Source organism: Phocoena phocoena, chromosome X, assembly GCF_963924675.1.
Source record: "Phocoena phocoena chromosome X, mPhoPho1.1, whole genome shotgun sequence".
NCBI classification, from domain to species: domain Eukaryota; kingdom Metazoa; phylum Chordata; class Mammalia; order Artiodactyla; family Phocoenidae; genus Phocoena; species Phocoena phocoena.
The window spans coordinates 41,945,201-41,966,008 of record NC_089240.1 but is presented as its reverse complement, the minus strand read 5'-3'; the positions used below and the strand labels follow the sequence as shown (position 1 = coordinate 41,966,008).

Sequence of the window (20,808 nt, the reverse complement as noted above, 5' to 3'; positions counted from 1 at the left end):
GGTGGGGATGGGCTCACCCTGCCCCAACACTCCTGGCCTCACCCTCTGGCCACTGTGGCTGGGGCCCACAGCACCCGCCTGGATACACTAGGTCTTGCCTGCCTGGGAATGACTGGCACCACCTGGCCCTGCTTGCCCACCTTATCCAGACACACTTGGCTAGTCCATCTGGCTGCATCTTGCCCAGTCGAATTCATAAGGCCCTGCATATCCACCCAGAAAAGCTAGACTCCACCTCCTTACACTTAGAGGGCTCAGCCTGCCTTGTCCACCCTCCAGGACACACCTGCTACCCTGCTTGCCCTACACCATGGTCCCAGACAAGCCTCCTCTGCCCAGCCGGCCCAGCCCCTCAGACATGCTCCGCCCACCTTTCTGTCCCGCCCACTCTGCCTAGTCTCTCCAGGCTCCACGTGCCTGACTCTGCCTTCTTGGACACACTCTGTCTTGCCTTAAGGCTCCCAGCCCTGTGGGTCCCATGCGCTGCCAGGCCCTGCCCGCCTCCCAGACTCTCAGCCTCATATACCCCTCCCCACTTCCTGTACGTACTCTGTTCTGCCTTACCTCTCACGTGCTGAGCCATGCCAAGCCCTGCCCCCTCCCCCACTTGCACGTGCCACGCTGTGCGCTGTCTGCCCTGACTCACTCACCTAGAATAATTTGACAATCTTTATTCTGAAAACTACTCCTACCTGAACCCAGTAACGCCTACTAAAATATATAAATATACAAATGTTTTTAAATGTTTGTGTGCATTTGCACACACACGCAAATCATTACTCTCAAAGATTAAAAGAGCAAGCACACACACAAAGAATACACACGTTTTGGTTAAGACAGTTATCAACCAGAGAACACATACTAGTTCCGAGCTACAGATGCAATATTAATAAAAACTCACCCTGGCCTTAGTCTTAAAGGAAGTCTGAACACTTTCCAATGAATAAGCATCACACAGGGCACAGATAAGTTGCGTTAGAAACAAAAGCCTTAACTTTTGAAAATTGAAAAGGCATTTCTAAACTCTTGGTAAAAAAAATAATAATAACGGAAATTAGAAAATACTTAGAGCTTAACGAAAACGAAAACAATACATACCCATCTGTGGTCTCAGCTGACAATATAAGAAGACAGAAAATAATGATCTGAGCGCTCAACTCAAATTCGAACAAGTCCCCATACTGGCTCCAAAGACACCCGTTATCAACCCCCAAATCCCCTTGGACGACCCCGTCACCCGCCCCTCCATCTTCAAAGCCCTCACAAGATACCTCGGCGCCCGGAAGGCGCTACACGGAGGAGGGCTTCAAGGCAGCTGAGGTAAAAACGGCAGCAAAGCGACTTCCGGTCCGATATAGATCTTAGCGCCACCCCTTCCCGAAGTGTTTGCACTTGCTCCAGACCCTTAATAACGGAGCTGCTGTACAGCCCAAAGTTTGAAACAAATGGTTACAGAGAAACCATAGTTACGTGCACGCTGTTCTGTGCGCCATGAAGGATACACTTGTTTCTTTTGACACCAGCGCCTCACTGCTTCACACATCAGAGGATCTTCACCGCATTATTGTATGTGGTAGGAAAACTGATCCCTTTATCATTTCCAATTATTTTGAATAATTTCATATTAGTACCATTTTACTATCTGCTATTTAAATCATGAGGTAGGCAATGAGAAAAACAAAGAAAAACAAGTAAATCAGCTTTTAGAAGTTGAGAAAGTAGAAAAAGATTTATGGAAAGGCAGGAAAAATAGAAAGAAAAATGTAAGAAGGTAGTAATAAGTTCATATTTGAAATTTATACTTTATTACATAATCAGTAATAAAAAATTGTTAATGGGGTAAACTCTCCAGTTAAAGTCAGAGATTGTCATTTTGGATGAAAATTAACAAGTCTAGCCATATGCTGTTTATGCCAAACCTGGCAAATCATAAGGATACAGAAACGTTTGAAATAAAAGGATGGAAGGAAATTTGCCAGGTACATGCTAATCAAAATAAAGCAAGGTCAATTATATTAATATCAGACTAAAAATACTAAGACAAAAAGTATTAATTGGGGTTCAAAGGGTCATTCTATAATGATTTGATTCACCATGAACATGTAAAAACTCCAATCTTATATAATACATGATTAAAATGATGTAAAATGAAAATAAAGAAAAATATATTAGTAAAAGTAAAACAAAAGTAAAATAGAAAAAAACATTATCATTGTGAAAGATTACAATCACACTGCTCACCTTTCAGGACTCAGCTTTGGCATCACCGTCTGGGAAGCTCTCTCTGCTTCCTTTCCATCTGGATGACCAGCCTCTCTTCTGAATGAATTTGTGGACATAATTATATAGCAAGAATGTTTCTTTTATTTTAATCTTGAAATTAAGAAGTAAATGGAGGCATTGTCTGAACCCCTCACACCTGTTTTGTCACACCCATCTTCCTCAACTAGAAATGAAGGCAGGGACAACGTTGGTCTTGCTCACTACTGGTTGCGCAGTGCCCAGCTTACACATGACACACAAGAGTGTCCAGTAGCCACTGATGATCAGGTGCCTTGCCTGGTGTTGTTGCAAAGTGGCAAATTACTGCAATTTACCTGGCTGCATATTATTCCTTGAAGATAAGAGCAAATAAATGCTGTAATTTACACTAAAGTTGCATCTAACTAGTCATCATGTAGAAAAGCAAAGTTCAAAAATATTAAGATGTTGCTGTTAAGAAGCTATTGTCCTGGTTCGAGCCTAGCCTCTAAAGACAGTATCCTGTAGTGGAATAACTGAGGACATGGAAAGGAGACGTGATCCATGAGCCCCCCCCCCCCCAGCAAACTGGGGGCTGGCGAATAAGCCAGAACTGCAAACAGTCCTGATTGCTTTGAGCCCCCCCACCGCCCGGCAAACCGGGGGCATGCGAATAAGCCAGAGCTGTGAACAGTCCTGAATGCTTTGAGCACCCCCCCACCCCGCAAACCGGGAGCCTGCGAAGAAGCATTGAGTGCTTTGGGCACTGATCCATGAGATGTCCTCAGTATAATCAGAATGGTGGGAACGCAAGGAAATGTCCTTGTGCTACTTCAGTATAATCAAAATAATGGTGGGAACTTTGTGGTGCTTTTGTGCTCAAGGACGAAGCACGGCATGTTTTCAAGAAAGCCAATTATTGCTTGTATAATTAATAAAAACGTTGGTTGCTGCTTTGGCATTTCTGAAATGTTAAGAAAACAAGTCTTAAAATGTAAACGTAGATAACGCTTTAATAAAAGCTATCACAGCAGGACAGACGGCGCTGTTTTGCCTGAGCGAGTGGCAGCCCTCTACTGCTGTGCTTCGGCACAATTCATCCCTTGTGATGAGCTTACTTTCGGCCCTGTCATAAGATAAATTACAACAGTATCCCCTGCTAAATCTTTACAGTTTTTATCAAATCCAGTTTAGGGATTGGGGCAAGGGGTGAGAAATTCGAGCTGAACTAAGAAGCAGTCTGTGAGCTCTAAAGAAAGCATTACTACCTCTCTATGGCTGTGAATGTTTATAAGCACTACTTGTTTTGTCCCAGCTAAACTTTTAACTTCCCTTTGAGTTATTTTTCATCACTGTGGCTCATTCAAAGAATCTCGGACAGCGTTTTGCTCTTCACCTCTGACTTCAGACCTACTTCTCCAATATCTCCTGTCTCTTTACTGCTGATTTCTTTCATCGCCAGTTCCAAAGCCCTAGTTCAGGTTTCCTTTATTTTACATTATAATGAACTCCCACCTCTGAGATGTGGCTGGCTAATCCATTTTGCCTCCAGGGTTGTCTTCCCAAAGGGCCACAGATGAAAAAATTATGTCACCATTCTCCTTGGGAATCTTCCCTGGATTCCCAGGGTATTCAGAATCAGTTCTCCACTCTATGGTGTGCCCATCAAAGTTCTCTATGACAGGACCCCACTTTCCTGTGATAGACAAATCCTCTTCCCAGGCCCTCCAGGTGTCAAACACTCAGGACATCCTGGATAGTCACTCTCTTGTCAATGCAGCATGGGCTTCCACATTCCAGGCCTTTGCTCAGGCTTGTCCTTCTCTTTTGCTTAGTCCTGCTCACCCTTCAAGACTCAGCTTTGGCATCACCATCTGGGAAGTTCCCTCTACTTCCTTTCCAACCAAGTGACCTGCTTCTCTTCTGAATGCACTTGTGGAAATAGTTATAATAGTGAGTGGTGTTCCTCTTTTTTTAACCTTGGAATTATAAAGGATGGGGGAGAGTTGCCTGTACTTGTCTGTTTTGTATTTGTCTGCTTTTGTCTGTCAACTTTCTGCTTACCTTTTAAGGTTAAGCTCAGGTGCCTGCCCCACTGGGAATCCTTCCCCAAACCCCTTGCTCCTCTTTTTCAGTTTTCTCACAACACCTCTGTCATTCTGCTTTGTGTCACTGTGTGGGTTGCAGGTTTCTCTCCTCTACTAGACAGTTAAGGCAATGCTGGAGTGTGAATGACTCCCAGCAGTGTTCCTACAACAGTTGTTGGTGATTCATATATTGCATGTTATAAAAACCAAAGTTTTAAGGTTTATTTTAAGAAATAGTCTTCACAAAGTGAGAGAGTGGCATGGACATATATATAATACCAAACATAAAATAGATAACTAGGGGGAAGCAGCTGCATAGCACAGGGAGATCAGCTCGGTGCTTTGTGACCACCTAAAGGGGTGGGATAGGGAGGGCGGGAAGGAGGGAGACGCAAGAGGGAAGAGATATGGGAACATATGTATATGTATAACTGATTCACTTTCTTATAAAGCAGAAACTAACACACCATTATAAAGCAATTATACTCCAATAAAGATGTTAAAAAAAAGAGAAATGATAAAGGGAGTCCTGAAGGTTGAAATGAAAGGGCAATAGAGAGTAACTTGAAGCCATATGAAAAAATAAAGATCTCAGTAAAGGTAAATACATGGACAATTATAAAAGGCAGCATTTTTGTAAAAATGGTGCATAACCACACTGTTTGTTTTCTACATGATTTAAGAGACTACTACATTAAAAAAAGCAATTATTAATCTAGAAGCTACTATTATTATAACTTTGGTTAGTAACTCCACATTTTGTTATCTACATAATTTGACAGGCTAATGCATTCTTTAAAAATTATTAGCTTAAGTTTTTGAACACACAATGTATAAAGAAGTAATTTTGTGAAATCAACAACTGAAAGAGGTGGGGATGGGGCTATTAAAGGAGAAATTTGTATATGTTATTGAAATTAAGCTGGTGTAAATTCAAATTAGAGTGTAAGGATGTTAAATGAAACCCCCATGGTAACCACAAAGAAAATTGCTATAATATATACACCAAAGGAAATAAGAAAGGAATTGAGAAGCGTGCGCACTGCAACAAAGAGTAGCCCCTGATTGCCACAACTAGAGAAAGCCTGTGCACAGCAACAAAGACCCAACACAGCCCAAAGATAAGTAAAATTAAGAAAAAGAAAAGCTTATGTGACACTGTGAAAGCAATGCTAAGGGATAATTTATAGCTATAAACACATTAAAAAACAAGAAAGATCTCAAGTCAACACCTAACTTTACAACTTAAGGAACCTGTAAAAGAGGAAAAAATTAAATCCAAAGCTAGCAGAAGGAAAGAAATAATAAAGATTAGAGATAAAATGAAATAGAGAATAGAAAAGTGATAGAAAAGCAACAAAACCCAAAGCTGATTCTTGAAAAGATCAACAAAATGGATAAACATTTAGCTAGATGGACTAAGAAAGAAACAGAGGATTCAAATTATTAAAATCAAAACTGAAAGTGAGTACGTTACTACTAATTCTACAGAAATAAAAAGAATTAAAAGAGAGTACTGTGAGCAATTGTATGCCAACAAATTGGATAACCTAAATGAAATGGACAAATTCCTAGAAAAACAAAGCCTACCAAGACTAAACCATGAAGAAATAGAAAATCTGAAGAGACCAATAAATAGTAAAAAGATTGAATCTGTAATCAAAAATCTCCCAAGAAAGGAAATCTCTGGGCCTAATAGCTTTCCCAATGAATTCTACCAAACATTTAAAGAAAAACTGACATCATTCCTTCTGAAGCTTTTCAAAAAAAATTGAAGAGTAGGGAATGTTCCCTAATTCATTCTATGAGGCCAGTCTTATGCTGATCCCAAAGCCAGACAGACACTACAAGAAAAAAAAATCAATCACAGACCCAAATCCCTTATGAACATTGATACAAAAATAGTCAACAAACCAAATTAACAGCATATTAGGATTATACAACACGATCAAGTGGGATTTATTTCTGGAATGCATGGTTGGCTCACCATGAAAACTGAACAGTGTAATGCACCAACTTAACAAAATGAAAGGTCGAAAAGCCAAATGGTCATTTCAATTGATGGAGAAAAAGCATTTGACAAAATTCAACACTCTTTCATGATAAAAAAAAAACTCAACAAACTAGGATTTGAAAGAAACTACCTCAACATAGTAAGATTGATGTATGAAAAACCCACAGAAAATACCATACTCGGTGGTAAAAGACTGAAAACTTCCTCTAAGATCAGACACAAGGCAAGGATGCCCACCTTTGCTACTTCTATTGAAAATAGTGGAAGTCCTGACCAGAGCAATTAGGCAAGAAAAAGAAATAAAAGGCATATAAATTGGGAAAGAAGTAAAATGATCTCTGTTCACAGATAATATGCTCTTATATGTAGAAAACCCTACATTCCATAGAGACACCACAAAAAAAATCCTATTAGAACTAATATACAAATTCAGCAAAGTAGCAAGACATAAGGTCAGCACACAAAAATCAGTTGCATTTGTATGCACTAACAATGAACAATCCAAAAAGGAAATTTAAAAACCAATTGCATTTATAATATCAAAAGGAATAAAAATATTTAGGAATTAACTTCACCAAGGAAGTTAAAAGACTTGTACAATGAAAACTACAAAACATTTCTGAAAGAAAATAAAGACATAAATAAATGGAAAAATAACCCATGTTCATAGATTAGAAAACATAGTTAAGATGTCAGTACTGATCTAGATTCAATGCAATCCTTATCAAAATCCCAATTTTTTTCACACAAAAAAATCCTAAAATTCATATAGAATCTCAAGGGACCTTGAATAGCCAAAACAATCTTGAAAAAGAAGAACAAAACTGGACGACTCACATTTCCTGATTTCAGTCTTACTACAAAGGTACAGTAATTAAACAATATGGTACTGGCATAAAGACAAACATATAAGCCAATGGAATAGAACAGAGAATCCAGAAATAAACCCTTGTATATATGATCAAATGATTTTTGAGAAGGCTATCAAGACCATTCAGTGGGGGAAAAACAGCCATTACAACAAATGGTGCTGGGAAAACTGAATATCCACATGGGAAAGAATGAAGTTGGATCCTTATCTAACACCATATTAAAAAAATAACTCAAAATGGATCCATGACCTAAATGTAAGTTCTAAAACTCTAAGAACATAGGGCAAACACTTCACAATATTAGATTCAGCAATGGTTTCTTGGGTATGACACCAAAAGCATAGGCAACAACAACAACCAAAAAATTTGACAAATTGAACTTGGTGAAAATTAAAAATTTTTGTGCATAAAAAGACACTATCAGGTCTTCCTTGGTGGTGCAGTCGTTAAGCATCCACCTCCCAATGCAGGGGCCATGGGTTCAAACCCTGGTTCAGGAAGATCCCACATGCCATGGAGCAACAAAGGCCGTGTGCCACAACTACTGAGCCTGCGCTCTAGAGCCTGCAATCCACAACTACTGAGCCCACGTGCCACAATTACTGAATCCCGCGCCTAGAGCCCAGGCTCCACAACAAGAGAAGCCACCACAATGAGAAGCCTGTGCACCGCAACAAAGAGTAGCCCCAGCTTGCCACAACTAGAGAAAGCCCACGCACAGCAACGAAGACCCAATGCAGCCAAAAATAAATTAATTAATTTTTAAAAAGACACTATCAATAGAGTGAAAAAGGCAACACACAAAATGGGTGAAAATAGTTGCAAATTCTATATTTGATAAGGGATTAATATCCAGAATATATAGAGAACTCCTAAAACTCAACAACAAAACAACCCAATTAAAAAGTGGGCATGGGACTTCCCTGGCAGTCCAGTGGTTAAGACTTTGTGCTTCCAATGCAGGGGTCATGGGTTCGATCCCTGGTCAGGGAACTAAGATCCCGTAAGCTGCACAGTGCGGCCAAAAAACCAAAAGTGGGCAGAGGACCTGAATAGACATTTTCCAAGGAAGACACACAGATGGACAACAGGCACATGAAAATACACTCAACATCACTAATTGTTAGAGAAATGCAAATCCAAACTACATGTAATACCGCTTCACACTCATTAGCAGAGCTACTATCAAAAAACAGAAAATAACTAGTGTTGGCAAGGATGTGGAAAAATTGGAACCCTTGTGCACTGTTAGTGGGAATGTAAAATGTACAGCCACTATGGAAAAAAGTGTAACAGTTTCTCAAAAAATTAACAGTAGAACTACCATATGATCCAGCAATTCCACTTCTGGATATACATTCAAAAGAATTGAAAGCAGGGTCTTAAAGAGATATTTGTACTCCCATGTTTATAGCAGCTCTTAGAAAGAGCAATAACTCTGTTCTGCTCCTACCAGTACCGGGAATGTGGTCTTTTCAAGTCTGCCACTGAACTGGGGAGTTGGGGGTGGGAGTAGGGTAAGGTAAAATGCCACAGAACTTGTTGTTCGTACTGAGAGTCAGTATATGTTCTTGACTAAATGTTTCCCAGGTAACTGAAAAACTTTGGTTAATTTCCAGAGTTGTGAAAAAGTTGATTTAGACAATATTTTGCCAGTTTTTTCATTGCTTTTATGGAAGGGTGAAATTCCAGGGGTCCTTACTCCTCCATCTTTGCTAATAGTGCTCCCTTTTATCCTTTTTTACATCTTTAGGACCTGCAGTGATTTCACCTCTGTCATTCTTAATCTTAGTGACTAGTGTCTTCTCTCTTTTTTTCCTGATCATTCTGGTTAGAGGTTTCACAATTTTATTGATCTTCTCAAAGAACTAGCTTCTGGTTTCATTGATTTCCTCTATAGATTTTCTGGTTTCTATTTCGTTGATTTCTGCTCTGATCTTTATTATTTCCCTTCTTCTAATCACTTTAGATTTAATTTGCTCGTACGGCTTTTGTTTCTTAAGAAGGAAGCTGAGATTACTGCTTTAAGAGCATTCTTAATTTCTAATATAAATGTTTAGTGCTATAAATGTACCTCTAAATATTTCTTTAGCTGAATCCCCCAATTTTTATATGCTGTGCTTTCATTTTCATTTAGGTCAAAATATCTTATAATTTCAAGTTTTATTTCTTCTTTAACCTACAGATTATTTAGAAGTATGTAATTTAGTTTCAAAACATTTGGGGATTTTCCAGGGATCTTTCTGGTTTTGATGTCTAATTTAATTCAGTTCTGGTCCCAGGCCATACTTTGTGTGATATGAATACTTTTAAATGTATTTCATTGGTTTCATGACCCTGAATATGGTCTATCTTGGTAAATGGGTTACATGTGCTCTTGTAAAGGAAGTGTAGTCTGCTGATATGCTCTATAAATGTCAATGAGGGCAAGTTGGTTGATAGTGTTATCCAAATCTTCTATATCCTTACTTCTTCTCTTCTGTTTACTTATTCTAGTGATTATTGAGAGAAGGGTGTTGAAATATTGGACTGTAATTGTGGATTGATTTATTTCTCCTTGCAGTTCTATCAGGTTTTTCTTGACATTTTTTGAAGCTCTGTTATTAGGTCCCTAAACATTCAGGATTGTTATGTCCTTTTGATGAATTAACCCCTTTATTATTACAGAATGAACCTGTCGAGAGAAAACTGTGACTCTAAGAGTACTTAAAGATTTTACTCAACGGATGTGCATCAGTTAGAAACTTAAGAACAATAAACTTCCCAAGCTGAGGCAGGATTAATTTATATAGGGAAAGAAGGGCATATGACTGTGGTCTGTCCCAGGCTGCAATTTTTCTTATCTGTAACTGCTGAAAATTTGTGGTTGGAACTGTTGAGAGACTGTTCCAGTTTTCCATGCCTTCTTCTCAGGATCATAGGTGCAATCTCATGCCTGCAGCTTTCAGAACAGTTTTTTTGAAAACTGTTTCTGTAATTCTTAAAGTTTTTCAAAGTTCAGGAGAACAGGAGATTGAAAAAAGGGGGAGGGAAGAGAGAAGGGGAGATCAAGATGGCAGAGGAAGAGGATGCAGAGCTCACCTATACCCACAAACACATGAAAAATACATCAACGTGTGGAACAATTCTCACTGAAAACAAACTGGAGACTGGCAGAAAGGCTGTAAAAATGATCCACACAGAATCAGCTAGGAAGGGAAGAGAAGCAAACAGGTTAAGACCTGCACCCCTGAGAGAGGGCACAGAAGATGAAGGGGACTGCACAGGCTCAGAGGTCCTCCCTGGGGAGTGAGAAGTTCAAGCCACATACTGAGCACCCAGCCTTGGGGTCTGACACGGGGAAGACAAGAAACTGGAGCTGGTTTGAAAACCAGTGAGACTAATAGGAGGGCTGTAAGAAACCTACACACCACTCATGAAGAGCATGCACATGCTTGCTTACTCCCCGGAACAAGGGTGGGGAAGCATATTGAAACTACCCAGGACTCTGGCTGGTTTCCCATGACCAACCCAGCATGTGACCCAGCCTGAGCTAAGCATCTGCTCTGGCCCCACTTGCTCCATGGTGCAGCTCTGCATTAGGGTGAGGGCTACCATGGCAGAGGGGAGTGCGCAGTTGTGAGGGACCGAGCTGGCTCAGACCCAGCATGGCATCTAAACAAGGTGAAGGCAGCCATTGCTGGCACTTGCAGGAATGGTCCAGAACAGTGACTGGTGCTGGTACTGCTACAGCCTGTGCCCTGACCCACACCAAGCACCTGCTCCAGCTCCTCTTGCTCCAGTACTGCTCCCCTTTGGGACAAGGGTGCCCGTGCTGGGAGACGGGAGAGCACACACTTAGAGGGAATGGAGCCAGCTCACACCAGACTCTTAGCACTTATGCTCCAGCAACTTAGGACCCACCCCCACCCCTACCCCCACCCCCATCCCCACCCCCACCCCCAACAGGGTGGTGTTGGCCACTGAGCAGAGGAGAAGCCCTAGACCACATCTGGCCCTGGCTCTAGCCCCTCCATTTCCAGCCCCACCTTCTACCAATGTGACAGCTACCAGCACACTCTGGGGGAAGACGTGATTCATGCTCACTGCAGATCCAGCTCTCCCATCAAAGCCACCGGGCACATGAAGACAGTATTGTGATGCTCCCACACAAGGACCCTCCTTCAAGATTGGTATAGGTAACTATTTCACCTAATTTCATAGAGACAGAGGAAGTTAAGCAAAATGAGAAGGCAGAGGAATTTTTTTCAGATGAAAGAACAAGAGAAAACCCCTGAAAAAACAACTAATGAAACAGAAATTATGTATTATTATTAAAGAGTTCAAAGCATTAGCAATAAAATGCTAACCGAATTAAGGAAACAAATATATGAACACAGTGAGAATTTTAACAAGGAACAAGCAAATATTAAAAAGAAACAGGCAGAACTGAAGAATAAAATAACTGAAATGACAAATACACTAGGAGGAATTAACAGCGCACTAGGTGATGCAGAAGAACACATAACTGATGTGGAAGATAGAAAAATGGAAATCACCCAATTAGAACAGCAGACAGAAAGACAAATGAAAAAGAAAACGAAAGCAACATACGAGGTCTATGGGATAATATAAAACATGCCAACATCCGCATTATAGGGCTTCCAGAAGGAGAAAAGAGAGGAAAGGGAATTGAAATGTATTTGAAGAAATTATGGTTGAAAACTTCTGAAACCTAAAGAAAGAAGCAGATATCCAGGTACAGGAAGCACAGAGGGTCCCAAACAAGATGAAGCCATACAGACTCACACCAAGATATATCATAATTAAAATGGAAAAAGTTAAAGATGAAGAGAGGACTCCAAAGGCGGCAAAGAAAAATGGAGTCAGTTACAAGGGAACCCCCATAAGGATCTCAGCTGATTTCTCTTCAGAAACTTTGCAGGCCAGAGGGAGTGACATGATATATTCAAAGTCCTGAAAGGGAAAAACCTGCAACTTAGGATACCCTACCCAGCAAGATTACCATTTAGAATAGAAAGAAAGATAAAGAATTTCTCAGACAAGCAAAAGCTAAAGGAATTCAGCAATATTAACCTCCCTAAAAGAAATATTGAAGGGTTTTCTCTAAAAAGAAAAGAAGCAAGAATCTATTGGAAAGGAAAAATCACAATAGGAAAGGCAAATATATAAAACGATTGATGATCACTTAAATAAGCCAGTACATAGATTAAAAAACAATCAAAAAAAATTTTGTAAAAGCAATTGTAAATACAATTAACAGCAAAAGGATAAGCATGAACATGTAAAATAGAACATCAAAATCACAACATGTGGGGGAGGGAAGTACAAAATGTACATCTTTTAGAATGTGTGTGAACTTAAATGATTATCAGTTTATAGCAAGTAGATACAATTATGGGTCAACATATATGAATCCCACGGTAACCACAAATCAAAAATCAACAATAGATACACAAAAAAACAAAAAGAAAGGAACTCAGGCATACTAGAAAAGAAAATCATCAAACCACAAAAAGAAAAAGAAATGAACAAAGAACTACAAGAAAATGAGAAACAAGGAATTAAATGGTAATAAATACATACCTATCAATAATTACTTTAAATCTCAATGGACTAAATACTCCAAACAAAACAGCGTGGCTGACTGGATAAAAAAACAAGACCCTTCAATATGCTGCCTACAAGAGACTTCAGGGTGAGAGAACACACACAAAATGAAAGTGAGGGCATGGAGAAAGTTATTTTGTGCAAATGGAAATGACAAGAAAGCAGGGCTAGCAATACTCGTATCAAAATACACTTTAAAACAAAGGCTATAATGAAAGACAAAGAAGGGCATTATATAATGATAAAGGGATCAATAGAAGAAGAGGACACTACACTCGTTAACATATATGTGCCCAATACAGGAGCACCTAAACATGTAAAGCAAATACTGACAGACATAAAGGAAGAAATTGACAATAGTACAATAAGAGTAGGAGACTTTAATGCCCCACTGACATCAACGGGCAGATCACTGAGACAGAAAATCAATAAAGCAATAGAGGTCCTAAATGACACAATAGACCAGTTGGACTTAATTGATATCTACAGGGCACTACGTTCAAAGAAAGCAGAATACACATTCTTTTCAGGTGCAAATGGAACGCTCTCCAGGATAGATCACATACTAAGTCACAAAACAAGACTCAACAAATTTACGAGGATAGAAATTACTTCAAGTATGTTTTCTGACCACAAATGCACAAAGCTAGAAAATAACTACAGAAAGAAAAAGGGGGAAAGAACAAACACGTGGAGACTAAACAACATGCTATTAAAAAAAAGTCAACAATGAAATCAAAGAGGAAATCAGAAAATACCTCAAGACAAATGAAAATGAAAACACAATTTTCCAAAATCTGTGGGATGCAGCAAAATCAGTTCATAGCAGTACTGACCATTCTCGAGAAATAAGAAAAATCTCAACTAAACAACCTAGCCTACCACATAAAAGAATTAGAAAAAGAAGAACAAACAAAGCCCAAAGTCAGAAGTAGGAAGGAAATAATAAAGATCAGAGAGGAAGTAAATAAAATAGAGATAAAAAAACCAAAAAGGTAAATGAAACCAAGAGCTGGGTGTTAAAAAGGATAATGAAACTGATAAACTTTTAGCCAGGTTCACAAAGAAGAAATAAGAGAGGACCCAAATAAAAAAAAATAAGAAATGAAAGAAGAGAGATAATAATGATATCACAGAGATTTAAAAAATCATAAGAGAGGGCTTCCCTGGTGGCACAGCAGTTGAGAGTCTGCCTGCCGATGCAGGGGACACAGGTTCGTGCCCCGGTCCGGGAAGATCCCACATGCCACGGAGCGGCTGGGCCCGTGAGCCATGGCCGCTGAGCCTGCCCGTCCGGAGCTTGTGCTCCACAACGGGAAAGGCCACAACAGTGAGAGACACGCGTACCGCAAAAAAAAAAAAAAAAAAAAAAAAAAATCATAAGACAACACTGTGAACAGTTATATGCCAACAAATTGGACAACCTAGAAGAAATGGACAAATTTCTTGAAACATACAGCCTGCCAAGACAGAGTCAAGCAGAAACACAGTTTGAACAGACTGATCACTAGAAGTGAAACTGAATCTGTAATTAAAAAATATAAAACTTCCAGGAGGACCTTCAAGATGGCGGGGGAGTAGGACATGGAGATCACCTTCCTCCCCACAAATACATCTAAAATACATCTACACATGGAACAACTCCTACAGAACACCTACTGAACGCTGGCAGAAGACCTCAGACTTACAGAAAGGCAAGAAAATCCCCACGTAGCTGGGTAGGGCGAAAAGAAAAAAAAAGAAAAAAAACAGAGACAAAAGAATAAGGACGGGACTTGCCCCTCTGGGAGGGAGCCGTGAAGGAGGAAAAGTTTCCACACGCTAGGAAGCCCATTCACTGGCGGAGATGGGGGGGTGGCGGGGTGGAAGCTTCGGAGCCATGGAAGACAGCGCAGCAACAGGGTTGCGGAGGGCAAAGGAGAGAGAATCCCGCACAGAGGATTGGTGCCAACCAGCACTCCCCAGCCTGAGATGCTTGTCTGTTCAGGGCAGGTGGGGGCTGGGCACTGAGGCTCAGGCTTCGGAGGTCAGACCCCAGGGAGAGGACTGGGGTTGGCTGCGTGAACACAGCCTGAAGGGGGCTAGTGCACCACAACTGAGGGAGTCTGGGAAAAAGCCTAGGCCTTCCTGAGAGGCAAGAGACCATTGTTGCAGGGTGCTCAAGGAGAGGGGCAATCCCACCATAGGAGCTTCTACCTACATGCACTCACAGACAGCAGGGCATCACCCATGCGAGCTGCAGCTGCTACCTAGGATCCCAGAGGCGGGTGCGACGGCTGCCGCCGCTGCCGCCGAGGGTCCTGGGAGCAAGTGCAGGTCACTGCCCACACCCTCCTGGGAGCCTGTGCTGCCCACCACTGCCAAGGGTCCCATTATCTGGGGCCAACTTCCCTGGGAGAATGCATGGCATGCCTCAGGCTGTAGCAACTTCCTGCTGGCCTCTGCCACTGCAGGCACTCCCCCCACACCCCAACTGTGACAGCTGTATCCCTCCCTCTCCCCGGCCTGAGTGAGCAAGTGAGCCCTAATCAGCCTCTGCTTTCACCCCTCTTGGCTGGGCAGGAACAGATGCCTGAGGGTGGCTGACAGGCAGAGGAAGGGCCAAAACCAAAGGTGAACTCCAGGGCCTGTGCGACCAAAGAAGAGAAAGGGAAATCTCTCCGTGCAGCCACAGGAGCAGCGGATTAAACCCCTGCAATTGGCTTGGTAAAACCTGAATCTGTGAAATATCTGAAGAGAAAACGAGTGTTCCCACAATCGAGACTGTGGACTTTGGGGGCAACTGTGGACTTTGGAGACAAGTACATGCAGGAGTAAGGCCAGATCAGAGTCTGAGCTGGCCCCACAGTGCCACAGCAGGTCCAGAGACCTACCTAGAAGTATTGGAGGACCATTGTTTGGGCGTGCGCAAGGAGAGGGGATTCAGAGCACCGCCTAAACGAGCTCCAGAGACGAGCGTGAGCCGCAGCTATCAGTGTGGACATGAGAGATGGGCATGAGATGCTAAGGCTGCTGCTGCAGCCACCAAGAAGCCTGTGTGCAAGCACAGGTCACTATCCACACCTCCTCTCCCGGGAGCCTGTGCAGCCCGCCACTGCCAGGGTCCCGGGATCCAGGAACAACTTTCCCAGGAGAACACACAGCGCGCCTCAGGCTGTTGCAATGTCACGCCGGCCTCTGCCACCACAGGTTTGCCCCGCATTCTGTACCCCTCCCTCCCCCTGGCCCGAGTGAGCCAGAGCCCCCTAATCAGCTGCTACTTTAACCCTAAACTGTCTGAGCGAAGAACAGACACCCTCAGGCGACCTACACGCAGACGTGGGGCCAAATCCAAAGCCAAACCCCAGGAGCCATGTAAAAAATAAGAGAAAGGGAAATTTCTCCCAGCAGCCTCAGGAGCAGTGGATTAAATCTTCACAATCAACTTGCATCTCTGGAATACCTGAATAGACAACGAATCATGCCAAAATTGAGGTAGTGGACCTTGGGAACAACTGCAGACTTGGAGTTTGCTTTCTGCATCTAATTTGTTTTGTTTCTGGTTTTATGTTTATCTTAGTTTAGTATTTAGAGTATATTACCATTGGTAGATATCTTTATTGATTTCGTTACTCTCTTCCTTTATTTATATATATATTTTTTTCCTTTTTCTCCTTTTGTGAGTGTGTATGTGTATCCTTTGTGTGATTTTGTTTGTATAGCTTTGCTTTTACCATTTGTCCTAGGGTTCTGTCTGTCCGTTATTTTTTGCTTTTGTTTTTTTTTTTAGTATAGCTTTTAGGGCTTGATATCATTGGTGGATTTGTCTTCTTGGCTTGGCTGCTCTCTTCTTTCTTTCTTTCTTTTTTTAAAAAATTTTTAATATTTTTTTATTTTAATAACTTTATTTTATTTTTTTCTTTCTTTTCTCCTTCCTTCTTTCTCTCTCTATCTTTCTTCCTCCCTCCCACCCTCCTTCCCTGCCTCCCTCCCTCTCTCCCTCTCTCTCTCTCTCTCTCTCTCTCTCTTTCTTTCTTTCTTTCTTTCTCCCTTTAATTCTGAGCCGTGTGGCTGACAGGGTCTTGGTGCTCCAGCCAAGTGTCAGGCCTGTGCCTCTGAGGTGGGAAAGCCGAGATCAGGACATTGGACCACCAGAGACCTCCCAGCTCCACGTAATATCAAACGGTGAAAGCTCTCCCAGAGATCTCCATCTCAAAGCTAAGAGCCAGCTCCATTCAACAACCAGCAAGCTACAGTGCTGGACACCCTACAACTAGCAAGGCAGGAACACAACCCCACCCATTAGCAGAGAGGCTGCCTAAAATCATAATAAGGTCACAGACACCCCAAAACACCACCGGACACGGTCCTGCCCACCAGAAAGACAAGATCCAGCCTCATCCACAAGAACACAGGCACCAGTCCCCCCCACCAGGAAGCCCGCACAACCCACTAAACCAACCTTAGCCACTGGGGGCGGACACCAAAAACAACGGGAACTACGAACCTGCAGCCTGCAAACACAGTAAGTTAAGCAAAATGAGAAGACAGAGATATACACAGCAGATGAAGGAGCAAGGTAAAAACCCACCAGACCAAACAAATGATGAGGAAATAGGCAGTCTACCTGAAAAAGAATTCAGAGTAATGATAGTAAAGATGATCCAAAATCTTGGAAATAGAATGGAGAAAATACAAGAAACGTTTAACAAGGACCTAGAAGAATTAAAGCGCAAAGAAACAATGATGAACAACACAATAAATGAAATACAAAATTCTCTAGAAGGAATCAATAGCAGAATAACTGAGGCAGAAGAACAGATAAGTGACCTGGAAGATAAAATAGTGGAAATAACTACCACAGAGCAGAATAAAGAAACAAGAATGAAAAGAATTGAGCTCCCAGCCCCGCCCACCCCGGCGGGTGAGCAGACAAGCCTCACGGGCTGATGTTGAACTATCCTTGCGTCTCTGGAATAAACCCCACTTGATCATGACTTCTTTAGAACTACAAGCTCCTGAACTGCTTTGGTCCACTGATCTTCTTTCTAAGTTACAAGAGAAGACAGCTTTGCCAAATCTTTTATTTCAAAACATTGAACTTCTGTTTTCCACCTTCCAAGGGTTTCCAGAAAGGAAGCAAAACCACAGACTTGTCAACTGTCAGAGAGTTTAGATACTTCAAGTTCTGAAAGTGAAGCAGAGAGTGAACCAGAACAAGTTTCTGGTTACAACAGACTACTTGCCACATTAAAGGATGTTTCCAAGGAAGATGAGGAGGAGGAAGAGGAAGAAGACCGTGTTATAGATGAGACAGAAATGAATCTTGAAGATGGCGATAGTGACATCAGTGTGGAGGAAGAGACGGCAGTAGCATCTACTGACATGCAGAAGAATGCGGCCTTACCTGCTGACCCTAAGGGAAAAGATGGGCACGGGCCACCTGGCACATCAGAGGAATCCCCAGAGGAGTTTACAGACGCAAAACATGAGTCACTCTTCAGCCTAGAAACCAACTTTCTCCAAGAGGAAAGAGAAGGCAACTGTTCTCTGAAAGCATTACAAGATCCATTTGCACAACATGTAAACAAAGAACTGAAAGAAAAAGAGATCCAGGCTGTTGCCACAAATCCCAAAACTACCCACCAGCTAAAATCGCCCATCCTGGGCCAGCGTGTCTTTTCATGCAGGTTTCGACAGTTGGAAACCGGAAACCTTTAAACCCCCAAAGGACATTGACTTAAAGTCACTTCATCTCCAGAAGCCTCTGGAATCCACCTGGATCAAGACCAACAGCCAGTTCCTCTCTGGTCCCCCAAATTCAAGTAGCCCCTTCACACCCCTCCAGAAAGAGCTCTTCTTAATTATGAATTCTTACCGGGACCTCTTCTACCCAGAAAGGACTGCCCTGAAGAATGGGGAAGAGATCCGCCACGTGTACTGCCTGCATGTGATAAATCACGTCCTCAAAGCCAATGCCCAGGTGCTTACCAACAACAGCAGATGCCGAAGCCAGAAACTTGGGGTGGGTGATGATGATGACTTCAGGGACCAAGGGCTAACGAGGCCCAAGGTGCCATTCCGGGAAGCTGCTTTGCGGGTGGTACAGCTCTTCATCAGTCTTCTTGAGGGCGACAGCAAGAAGAAAATAATTGTAAGCAACAAAAAGAGGTTTAATGGAGAGTATGGCTCAGATCCCGAGGAGAGACCACCCAACCTGAAGAGGCCTGAGGATTATGAAGCTGTATTTGTCGGCAACATCGATGACCACTTCAGGACTGGAGTGGCAATACTGCAGAGAAGCATCCGACTTTATGCCCCCTTCTATTCGTCAGACATCCTCATTGCCTCCCCTCTGGGCTTGAGGACCATCATTGGTGGAGAAGGAGAGAAGAAGAGAGAGTTTGACTTTCTGTCTTCTATTGAGCTTCTCATCATTGATCAAGCTGACATTTCCCTGATGCAGAACTGGGAGCATGTCTTGCATTTGATGAACCACATGGACCTACTGCCCTTGGACTCACATGGGGTGGACTTTTCTCGAGTGTGCATGTGGAGCCTCAATAATTGGTCCAAGTACTATCGTCAGACGCTGCTGTCTGGGGCCCTGCAGGATGCCCAGATCAACTCTGTGTTCATCAAATACTGCGTCGATGTGCAAGGCCAGGTGGCTGTGAGGAACGTCCCGATGACAGGCTGCATCAGTCATGTCCTGGTGCAGCTCCCACATGTCTTCCAGAGGATGGAAGCTGAAAACCTAGCTTCAGTGATTGATGCCAGGTTTAACTTTTTTGTCAACAAGATTTTGCCTCAGTATCGTGATGCAGTCATGTCTCACACGCTTATCTACGTCCCCTCCTACTTTGACTTTGTGCATCTCCGAAATTACTTCAAGAAGGAGGAACTGAACTTCACTCATATCTGCGAGTACGCCCAGAAGTCTGGTGTCTCCAGGGCCAGAGACTTCTTCCTTCAAGGAGAGAAGCAGTTCCTGCTCCTCACAGAGTGCTTCCATTTCTACAAAAGATACACAATAACAGGCATCAGGAACCTGATTTTCTATGAACTGCCAACATATCCCCACTTCTACAGTGAAGTCTGTAACGTGCTGCAAGCCACCACCCGAGGAGAGGAAGCTGCCTGGACCTGCACTGTCCTCTACTCCAAGTACGATGCCCAGAGGTTGGCTGCTGTGGCCGGGGTGGAGCGGGCTGCACAGATGCTGCAGTCCAAGAAGAACGTCCACCTCTTCATTACTGGAGAGAGATGAGAATTGGTTGGACAGGAAATGGTGTTTGGTGTGATATGTCATGCTTGGTTCTGTGTCACTTGGACCTGATTCTGATCACTTACACAAAGAAGGGCTGCAACAAGGAAGGAGCACCAGGCAGGTTCTTATCAGATACTTCTTTCTTTTCAGATCATATATACCTGAAAAGTTCAGTGTAAACCAGATTTTGGTAAAACCCATCTTTCAGAGGTCAGGGGAGAGCTCATGGGACTCTGAGAAGTTGATAGAAGGAATCTTCTACTTGTGAATTTTTTTGGACGCCATAAATTCTTTTGTTGTGACTTCACCTCTAATTTATTACACTTGGTAAATTCTTTAAAAAAAAAGAATGAAAAGAATTGACTCAATCTACACTACCAGCTCTGCAGGGGTAGTGTGAAAGCAGCATAGACAATATGTAAACAAATGAGTGTGGCTGTGTTTCAATAAAACTTTATTTATAAAAACTGGTGGTGGGCCAGATTTGGCCTGTGGGTTCTAGTTTGCTGATCCCTGATATAAAGAGCTCTTAAAAATTGAGAAACGTGGGCCTAAAAACCTCATTTTAAAAATGTGGGAGCAACCTAAATGTCCATTGACAGATGAATGGATAAAGAAGATGTGGTACATATATACAATAGAATACTACTCAGCCATCAAAAAGAATGAGATAATGCCATTTTCAACAACAGCGATGCAACTAGAGATTATCATACTAAGTGCAGTAAGTCAGAG

The 20,808-nt window shown here is 42.2% G+C and overlaps 1 protein-coding gene across 1 annotated transcript; it reads left to right on the top strand.

The window, feature by feature from the left end:
- The first annotated feature begins 478 nt into the window (after positions 1 to 478).
- Positions 479 to 20,073, top strand: LOC136142089 (U3 small nucleolar RNA-associated protein 25 homolog). Its single transcript, XM_065900153.1, is given in 5 exon segments — positions 479 to 541; positions 1,258 to 1,320; positions 10,201 to 10,328; positions 17,927 to 18,506; positions 18,508 to 20,073. Coding segments are annotated over 5 exon segments (2,400 nt in total).
- The last annotated feature ends 735 nt before the right edge of the window (positions 20,074 to 20,808 follow it).